The sequence below is a fragment of the Tamandua tetradactyla genome, chromosome X, assembly GCF_023851605.1.
Source record: "Tamandua tetradactyla isolate mTamTet1 chromosome X, mTamTet1.pri, whole genome shotgun sequence".
NCBI lineage: Eukaryota > Metazoa > Chordata > Mammalia > Pilosa > Myrmecophagidae > Tamandua > Tamandua tetradactyla.
In genome coordinates, this window is record NC_135353.1 from 69234298 (window position 1) to 69245060 (window position 10763).

Sequence of the window (10763 nt, forward strand, 5' to 3'; positions counted from 1 at the left end):
TGAAATCCAGAGTTGCCCCAGAGAAGAAAAGAGAGGTGAGTCAAGGGTGATTGATGAAGGGTGGGCGGGGCCCTGGCACGTGTCTTCAGGTGCACGGGTGGGGTGGGGTAAGGGTGCTTGCTTGTGCAAAGCAGAGGCTACGTGGCACAGATATGCCCAAGAGCACCTACCAGGTGTTGAAGAAGGGCAGTTGTGCCGTGGGGTGGTGCAAGGGGTTGCATGTGTGCGGGGCAGGCAAGCTGGAGTGTAGGGGTCCAGCGGTAAGAGCACAGATACGTGGGTGCCCACCAGGGAGGATATGGCTATGCCGGTGCCTGGATCTGGGGAGCATGGCACTGCTGTGCACGAGGACAGAGCTCAGGCGCAGCGGGGTGGGATTTTGCAAGTGTGACCTGGGGACAGGTGTGGTCCGGATACGCAGGTCAGCGCTTGTCCAGAGCTGAGGGATACGGCATGAGTGGGCGTGTGCACGTGCCTACATCCGTGGATGCCATATGCTGATGTGCACGTGTGCAGGTGGGGGCCAGGTCGGGTTGAACAACCATACGGGCTGGGTTCAGGGGTGGGCCGGTCATGAAGGTGAACATCTGCAGCCTGGATGTGCAGGTGACTGCCTCCAGGGAGCAGGGAGGGAGAGGTGGGAATCGAGGGGCTGGCCATGGTTAAACAGTTCTCAGGAAGGGCTGGGTGACACCGTGCACTCGTGTGGCAGAGGTAAGTCGGGCTGGGACAGGCTTGCATGCATGCAGGGGGCATGGGTGTGGGGGAGGGATGCGTGGGGAAGGGTATCAGGGCAGGGGTTCAGTGGTGGGGCCCGGGTGACAGGTTCAGATGTGTGGGGTGTGGGGGGAGTCGCGGGTCGCGGGGCTGGGGTGGTAGGCTTGGCTTACTTCCTTGTCCCTGTCTGCCTGTCCATGCACTCCTGAGGGCTCCGGGCTTCGGTGTGGAAATGGACATGTTGGGCTGCTTGCACGAACTGGCCAGGCTCTGGATCAATGCATCTGAATTCCTCAGCCTTTGCCACTAGGTTCTCCCTAGATGGTGGAGAAGACCCTCCTTGGTAACTTACACCCGGTTATTGTTACCCCTGTCTTTTTTCTATCCCTCCATGTTCCTTGGTGCATAGGGATACTCTATCTATCCTATCCCGCCATCTTCCCAGAAATCCCAACTGATTATTGACAAGGCTGCCACATCCACTTCATTGGAAAGAAGAAACTCTTCAGCACAAGGTGTTGGGAGAACTGGATATCCATATGTAAAAGAATAAAGAAGGAACCCTGCTCACACCCCATTCACCAGTTAATTCAAAATGGACCAAAGTCTCATATATATCAAAGAGGATGATACACTTCCTATCAAAAAATGTAGGGAAACATCTTCAGAACCTTGTGTTAGACAACGACATCATAGACTTTACACCCAAAGCACAAGCAACAAAAGAAAAGATGAGAAATGGAACTTCATCCATGTTAAGAAGCTTTGTTCACTGAGGGACGTTATCATTGAATGTGAAAAGTCACATACCCAATGGGAGAAAATATTTGGAAACCATTTATCTGAAAAGGGTTTACTATCCAGAATATATAAAGAAATCCTACAACTCAAGCAATAAAAAGAAAAACAGCCCAATTTGAAAATGGGCAAAACACTTGAATAGACATTTGTCCAAAGAGGATTTACAAATGGCTAAAACACACACACACACACACACACACACAGAAGAAAAGATGCTCAACGTCATTTGCTATTACGGAAATGCAAATGAAAAACAGTGCAATACTGTTTCACGCTTACTACAATGGTTACCATTAAAAAAACAAAAAAATTACAAGATTTGCAGAGGTTGAGGAGAAATAGGAATACTCATTCATTCTGGTGGGAATGTAAAGTGGTGCCAGTGCTGCGGAAGGCAGTTTGGCAGTCCCTCAAAAAGTTAGGTATAAAGTTAGAAGGTGACTTGGCAGTCCCATTTCTAGGTATATATTCAAAAGATTTTAACGCAGAGACTCAAACAGGTATTTGCACACCAATGTTCACGGTGGCATTATTCCCAATTGCCAGAAGGTCAGGGCAACCCAAATGTCCATCAACCAATGACTCAACAAGTAAAATGTGGTACAGGCACACAACGGAACATTACTCAGCCATAAAAGGGTACGAAGTTCTGAAACATGTGACCACACGGATGAACCTCTGGGACATTATGTTAAGTGAAATAAGCCAGACATAAAAGGATGGACACGTATGATGTCATGGATATAAATGATTAGAACAAGCAAGCCCATAGAGGCAGAATCTTGAATCTAGGTTACCAGGGGTTGGATTGGGGGTAGGACATGGGGACATTATGCTTACATCGTACTGAATTTCTACAGTGCTTGACTGTAAAGTCTTGGTCATGGATGGTGGTGATGGCAGCACTGCATTCTGAATATAATTAACAGCACTGAATTATATTTGTGCATGACATTACAGGAGAAGTTTTATGTTGTATATATGTTATTAGGATAAAAATAAAAACCAAAACACAAGACTGTAGGACACAAATACCTGACCCTATGGTAAATGATGGACTAGAGTGAATCATACTACAGTTAATAATGCAATTATACTATAGTACATCTATAACACAATTGTGCTATAGGAAATTGTACAATTATGAAAAGGAATGTCCTCTCATGGATTGTTACAGATGAGCCACACTAATGCAAGGTGTTTATAATAGGGTGGTAAATGGGATCCCTGTGTTTTATGCATGATGTTTCTGTAAACACATGCCTTCTCTATTAAAAGAAAATGGGGAGAGGATTTGAATGAACATTTCTCCAAGTAAGATATTCAACTAGTCAATGAGCACCTGATAAGTTGCTTAATATCACTAGCCGTTAGGGAAATGCAAATCAAAACACAATGAGATACACCTTACACCCACAAGAATAGTTCTTATTTTTAAAACCTTGATTGAAAATAACAAGTGCTGGTGAGGATGTAGAAAAATGGGAGTCTTAGTACATTGTTGGTGGAAATGTAAAATAGTGTAGCTGTTGTGGAAAATAGTCTGATGGTTCCTTAAAAAGTTCAATATTTGACCTGGCAATCCCACTTCTAGGTACATTCCCCAAGGAATTGAAAGCATGGAGTCTGACAGATAACTAACTGTACACTAGTGCTCTCAACCACATTATTCTCAGAGGTGGAAAGAACCCAAGTGTCTGTCGGCAGATGACTGGATAAACAAAATGTGCTATATACATACAAGAGAATATTATTCAGCCATGAAATGAAATGAAGTTCTGATGATTTTTGCTACTACATGGATGAACCTTGAAGACATCATGCTAAATGAAATGTTAGCCACAAAGAGACAGATATGGTATGATTCCACTGATACGAAATGGCTGATACGCAAAATCATAGAGTCAGAAAGCAGACAGTTTTCCAGGGCCAGGAGAGCAGGGAGAAGGTGGAGTTAACGCATAAACGGTGTAGGGTGTCTCCTTGGGGTGACTGGGAAGTTATGCTAATGGATGGTGATCAGGGTAGCACAACATTGTGAGTGTGATTAAACCCATGAGTTTTATCCTTGGGAGGGTCTGAGACGGAAAAGTTCACGTTGTAGAAATGTTTGCACAGTCGTAGAAAGAGAGAGAGAGAGAGAAAGAGAGAGAGAGATTAAAGAGACAATAACAACTAATGGCAATAGACAATCCTGAACCAGATTAAATAATGGAGGAAAAAATGTCCAAAAGGTCATCATTGGGATGTATGAAAAATTGGAGGACACATTGTAAGCTTTAAATCAGGTGAACTTGATGACTGTGCTTAAGGTGGTTATATAAGTGAGTACCCTCATCCTTAGGACAAGTATTACTAAGTGTTCAAGGAGCATGATGTATACAACCTACTCTCAAATGTTTAAAAATAGGTAAATAGAAAGACGGATAGACAGAATGATAAAGACAAATGAGGCAAAACTTTAAAGTTGGTGGATCTGAGTATCTGGGTGAGGGATCTGTTAGCGTTCTCTGTATGGGTTTTGTATGAACTTTGCAACTGTACCATACTTTGACATTATTTCGAAATAAAAAGTTAAAGAAACAAACAAACAACCTTCAGATGGCATTATGGGGAGGGAGTCAGAGAAATTCTCCAAACGCATTTTTCTCTAGTGCATAAGCATTAACCACCTCTTCCCACCCACCCTCTCTAGGACAAAAAGCAATATAAGCACTGCCATTTCTAGCGGGGCAGCTAAATAGCTAGCGTGTAAGATGGTGACAGGGTGGTACATTAGAGTTCTGGGCTTCTCAGACGGAGATCATAAACCCAAGGGAACTGTCTCAAGGGACTGCCAGTGAGAAGAGAATTTTGTCATGAAAAATAAAGATTTACTATTACAAAACGAACAGAGAGGGCACGACCATCCAAAGAGAACAATATCTGTTTCCCCATTGCCCTCATGATAAAACCCACGTCCCTATACCTGAACCCTAACGCCCAGCCTCCTCTCCCACTGCTGCTCACTGCCACAGGCACTGCTCCAGCCCCTAGGCTTCAGACCTTCTCTTCGCTCTTCCTAGAACCCTCTTCCCTATCATACCCCCTCTTCTGGCTAAAATGAATATCATCTCCTCCAAGAAGCATTTCTTTATCTCCCAGCCTGGGTCAGGCACCTCCTAGGGACTTTCGCTGCCCCTGTGCTTCTGCTATCACTGCCTGGTGATTCATCTCTCATCTCTGCAAAGGGCCTCTCTGAGGGCAGGGACTGGCTCCCATTCAGGTTAATAGCCCCGGATGCTAAGGCCTAGTAGTCACTCCATAGTGGTTGCTGAATGAATGCATGTGTTCAAAGGCCGACTCAGCTCCAGTAGCCTGTGGAAAATAGCAGCCCAATGTTACCAGATCATCTGATGTTTTTCCAGAGATGCTTGAAACATACATTTCTAAATGCCAAACCTTTTGATTTATAAATATCATCAGTGGTTTAATTGCAAACATTGTGATGGCCAAACAAAACATTTCTATAGTCAGGTTATGGCCTGGTGTCCCAGGTTTCTGAAGTCTGACAGACCTGGGTACAAATCCCAGCTTTACCATTTATCATCTGTGTGCCGTCAATGACATGATGCAAGTAAAATGCTTAACAGAACAGACATAGTGAGCATTCAATAAATGTGAGCATATCATTTTCTCCCACGCAGCCCAAGAACTCAGCCCATTGGCCCAGCTCTGGCCTTCCTTTCCACATTCCGGTTCATTTTCTTCAGACACGTATCTCTGAAGCGGTTATAGCAAGGGCCTCATTGGCTGCTAAGCCCTCTCACACACTCCCTTTAGTGAGGTTCCTAGTCTTGGCCCCAGAGCTGTCCGTGGCCTGCTTTTGTGCCCCTTAGGACACACATTTTGCCGACAGCTTCAGCGTGCTGCAATCTCTGCACTTTTTTTCAAGAATCGTCCAAGGCCCTTCTGATCAGTCAGGTACTGATCTGACCAGTTGGCACCTCATGTTTCCAGCACTTGTTTTAATACGGATTCCACTCTGCTACTTTTCTCCCTTGGAGAACCAGCAGCAAGTTGGAAGAAAAGGAAAACGCTCTTCAAGTGAGTCAATGTTTCCATTAGCTCTGCTGTGCATGGTGAATGATTCTCCAGCGCTGGCAACATCTCCAGCACCCACTGAACTGGAACGCACATATTTTACTGACCACGGAGTGGTGACCAGTTTAGGGACGCCATCAAATTTATTTCCCTTGCTCTGACTCCGGGAAGGATACCAACATGCCACTTTGTTTGAGGAAAAGAAGTTTGAACAGAACTTTGGAGATGAAGGGTACACTGTGGGATAAACGTGTAATTAATGCAGTATTTTCCAAGCCTCTGCAGGTACATGACATAATTTTAAGTGGTACACAGATACTTTAAAAAGAGTCATGCAGTTTGACTGAATTAAAATATATAAATAACATGTACTCTATGATTTCATAGTAAATATGGCTTAGGAAAATACGCAAACATATAAAAAGAAGTTTATTAGAATAGCTTTACTAAATAAATGACCGTATAGGTGATAGGTAGAGATGTCGGAAAAGCATCAAACTGTTAGGGAATGATTGAAACAGTTACATGCTGTCAAAATGATTATAAGGTTAGGAGACAGACAAAATTTGTTCCAACTTGTCTGTCACTTACTGGCTGTGTGACCTTAGGGAAATCACGTAATCTCTCTGATCATCAGGGCTAAATGGGGATAATTGTAGTGACTCGTTCACTGGGCTGTTGTTAAGCTTAAGTAAGGGGCATCATGTTGTATTGCTGGGGTGCAGAGTCTGGAGTCAGGTGGCCTCGTTTCAAATCTCAACTCGACCACTTACTAGCTAAGTGGCATTGAGCAACTTACTTAACGTTTCTGTGCCTTACTTCTCCCATCTATAACAGGGGGAAAATATCAGTACTTGAACGGAATTGTTAAGAGGGTTAAATGAGTTAATATCTTTCAAGGGCGTGGAAACATTACTGGAATATGTTAAGCATTATGTGCTGGTTAGATTAAAAATAAATACCTGTAACGATTCTGACACCTCGTGTGTCCTCATAAAATGTTTCTCGTTGATATTGCCTTGTACTCCCATTGCCTGGAACAGAAAAATATATACTTAACCTTTTACTAAGACGTCGCATTTGGTTGCTCAGCACACATGTAGAATTGACAAAGTCCAGAACCTCTTTGAATTATGAATCAAAAATCATGCCCCGTGGTGGCATGGGAGATGACTCCCAGGGATGAGCCTGGCCCTGTCACCGTGGGACCAACAATGGCATCCTGAACAAACGGGGGAACAGAAGTGTGACCGATAAGGTATCAGTGGCCGAGAGAGTCCCAATAGAGTGTAAAGGCTACTCTGGAGGTCACTCGCAGGCAAGGTTCAGTTAGACATTGCTACCTACTTGCATAACTGCCAAACCCCAACCGAAACCATTCCTGCCAATCCTAAAGAACACTGTTCCAGTTTTCTGGCTGCCAGAATGCAATATACCAGAAACAGAGTGGCTTTGAAAAAGGGGACTTTAATAAGTTGCAAGTTCACAGTTGTTAGGCCGTGGAAATGTCCCAGTTAAGGCAAGTCTATGGAAATGTCCGATCGAAGGAATCCTGGGAACGATACCTTGGTTTAAGAATGCTGATGAGGATCAGAGTTTCTCTCTCAGCTGGAAGAGCACATGGTGACCATGGCGACAGCTTCTGGTTTCCTCTCCAGGTCTCTTGACTCCGCAGGAGTTTTGTCCCTCTTCATCTCCAAAGGGCGCGGTGGTTCTCTGGCCCTTCTCGTGACGCTGCTCGGTTGCTCTTGCATCTGTCTCTTCGTCCTCCCGTCATTGTCCTTGTTCTGCAGCCTTCTGCAAAATGTCTCCTCTTTTGTAGGCTTCCAGCAAACTAATCAAGACCCACATAGAGTGGGTGGAGACGTGTCTCCATCTAATCAAGTTTAAAACCCACACTTGATTGCGTCACATTTCCGTGGAGATAACCTAAGGAAGTTTCTTACCTACGGTATAGGGATTAGAAGAAACCATTGCTCCCGCAAGATTGACTAGGATCCAAACATGGGCTTTTCTAGGGTACGTAAATCCTTCGAAACCAGCACACACACCTAGGCAGTTATATAAGATTGTACAAAGGTTCCACGCATTAGGGTAACTTTCCAGATGCCTACCACCTCCAGATGGGTCCCTGGACCAGGTAAATCCTGAAACCCAGAGAGCCCAGACTCTCCAGAACATCAGCGAGTTCCAGCGCCCTACCCCATATGATTGACAGCCCCTTCCAAAACAAAAAAGTTAGAACGGTGATAGCCCAAATGTCCCTAAAGAGAAAGATCAAAGGGGTGATGGTGGAGTTATACAGAGAAGCTAAGGTTTAGCAAACGGGTATGACTGCTGAATCATTATATTGATATTTCTTTGAGTCTCCAGTGTCTTAGAGCAGCTGGAAATACAACCCTCCAACTGTGGAATTGCAACCCATACCGAACTCTGAAATCTGTGCTATGACTACTTGTTGCGATGTGCTTTGACATTTATTGCTCTTTTGGGTACATGCTATTTTTCACAAAAGGAAAGAAAGGAGAAGGACGAGTTATAACAGAGATGATGGATCAAACAATTGCGTTTGACTGCTGAATCATACTGATATTTGCGTTAGTCTCCAGTGTCTTGGAGCAGCTAGAAGGAAAACTGAGGAACTGTAACCCACTGATCGCTAGTATTTCAAGCGGGATTTTTGCATACTCGTTTATGGGTGGTAGTGTTCAGAGCTTTTGCCATCGTGGTACCTTCAGTCGATTTCATCATCGTGCTATAACTTGTCCTAATAAACATGAGATCTTCACCCTTCCAAATCTGGACCCTTATTTGTAGAAGAACGCACCAGAAAGCTTACCGCCAGTCCGAAAACCCCTCACATCCTGATTGGTCGGTGTGACGCCAAGGAGGCGGGCTGTCCAATAGCGTTTAACACGGTGTGTCTTTTGACAGGCTTTGGGGCCTTGCGTCACATCCAATCAAATACCGAGGTTGCCCTTGGGGCGGGTATACCAAGTACGTAAAAGGGTCAATGGCCTGTCACCGGCTGCCACTGTCTTTTCTTCCACAGTGGTGCAGCTCTTGCTCTCCAATGGCCGAACCTTCTGAGGTGTACCACGGCACCAACGCTCCTGAGGTGGCGGATCCCGATCCTGGGGTGGCCGATCCCCCTCCTGAGGTGGCGGACCCTGATCCTGAGGTGGCAGGTCCCGATCCTGGGGTGGCCGATCCCCCTCCTGAGGTGGCCGATCCGGATCCTGGGGTGGCCGATCCCCCTTCTGAGGTGGCGGATTCTGATCCTGAGGTGGCAGTTCCCGACCCTGGGGTGGCCGATCCCCCTCCTGAGGTGGCCGATCCTGATCCTGGGAGGGCCGATCCCCCTCCTGAGGTGGCAGATCCCCATCCTGGGGTGGCCGATCCCCCTCCTGAGGTGGCGGATTCTGATCCTGAGGTGGCAGTTCCCGATCCTGGGGTGGCCGATCCCCCTCCTGAGGTGGCGGATCCCGATCCTGAGGTGGCAGTTCCCTATCCTAGGGTGGCCGATCCCCCTCCTGAGGTGGCGGATCCCGATCCTGAGGTGGCAGTTCCCTATCCTAGGGTGGCCGATCCCCCTCCTCAGGTAGCGGATCCCGTTCCTGAGGTGGCCGTTCCCCCTCCTGAGGTGGCCAATCCCGATCCTGAGAGGCCCGATCCCGATCCTGAGAAGGCCATTCCGGATCCGGAGATGGCTGAGCCGGAATCTGAGGTGGCCAGGCCTGATCCTGAGGAGGCGGAGTCCGAGCCTGAGTCAGCCGACTCGAACACCCAGAAGCAGAAGAAGCGAAAGCGATGCCGCCGGGAGACTTTCGCCACCTACATCACGAAGGTGCTGAAGCGGGTTCACGTGGATCTCGCCATCTCTCAGAAGGCCTTGAGCGTCATGGATTCCTTCGTTAACGACATGTTCCAGTGCGTCACGCACGAGTCCGCTCACCTGGCCCGGTCCAACAAGCGCTCAACCATCACCTCCACAGAGATCCAGACCGCCGTGTGCCTGCTGCTGCCGGGGCCGTTGGGCAAGCACGCCGTGTCCGAGGCCACCAAGGCCATCCGCAGGTACACGCGCCACAAATGAGCTGCCTCAGGAGCACCTGAGCATCGAACCCAAAGGCTCTTTTCAGAGCCACCCAAGTTTTCATTAAAAGTTTTCACCTGCCAAAGTTTGACCTCCTTTAGTCTAGGACTCGTCGCATTCTGCCGACTTTTAAAATAGTTTTTCTGTGAAGTAAATGGCAGCTCTGCTTAATGGAGCTCTAGCGCCTGGCGGGCAAGGGAAAAGAGTGGGTTGGGTTCAATCGCGTGGCTTTGAACTACTGGACTAAACGGCCGTTTCTGCTAGCTGCTGTTCTAGGTCAGCCTTTATGGGGTGTCGGTAAGGGCAGAAGTATGTGTTCATAGAGCTTTTTCCCTGTTTCGGTGCCATCCGCTCACGTGCAAGTGGAGGAACTTTCCAGAAGTTTGTGACATGTGCTCTGGCGACAGACAGGGTGCGGCATTGGTCAAGGAATCCAGCCGACTTCCCTGAGGCCAGTTGGTCAGGAGGTTTTCAAACGTCTAAGGCAATGCTGATGTCCTCCCTGTGTTTTTGTTGGTATTTTCATTCCTTTAGATTTCCCTATGCTTTGGTAGGAAAACGAAAACAAAAACATTTTCTCCCAAGACTTTGTGATTGAGGTCAGCACGATGAAAGCGATTTTTGTGGTGGCTTTGAAATCAATGACAAATGCGTCTATTTTACCTTCCGTTCTAGTCTGTACAGCACATATTGGCAGGTATTACCCACGTAACAGCTCTTTGGGTCTCTATCAATTTTTTTTCAACCTTTTTTCTTGTATAATATACGTACAAAGCAAAGAAAGAAAAAAGCAAGCGTTTTCAAAGCACGCTTCCACAAGTAGTTACAGGACAGATGCCAGAGTCTGTCATGGGATACCATAGGATCCACTCAGATTCTCCCTTCCAGCCGCTCCAGAATATAGGAGGCTAGAAGGAATAAATATTTCTTTGCCGTCACAATCGACCGTTGTTCCTTCTCTGGTGAAACACAACATATATATACAAAAAAAAGCAATACGTTTCAAAGCACAGCACAACAAATTGTAGAGCACGTTCCAGAGTTCGGCATGGGTTCCAATTCCACC

At 46.5% G+C, this 10763-nt stretch overlaps 1 protein-coding gene across 1 annotated transcript; it reads left to right on the forward strand.

Annotated features, from left to right (window-relative positions):
• The first annotated feature begins 573 nt into the window (after positions 1-573).
• LOC143671870 (uncharacterized) lies at positions 574-9773 on the forward strand. The gene is made up of 4 exons (XM_077146976.1): positions 574-606; positions 5397-5481; positions 8419-8519; positions 8654-9773. The coding sequence occupies exons 1-4, from the start codon at positions 574-576 to the stop codon at positions 9695-9697; spliced, it is 1263 nt and encodes a 420-aa protein (XP_077003091.1). The 3' UTR covers positions 9698-9773.
• Positions 9774-10763: the final 990 nt, after the last annotated feature.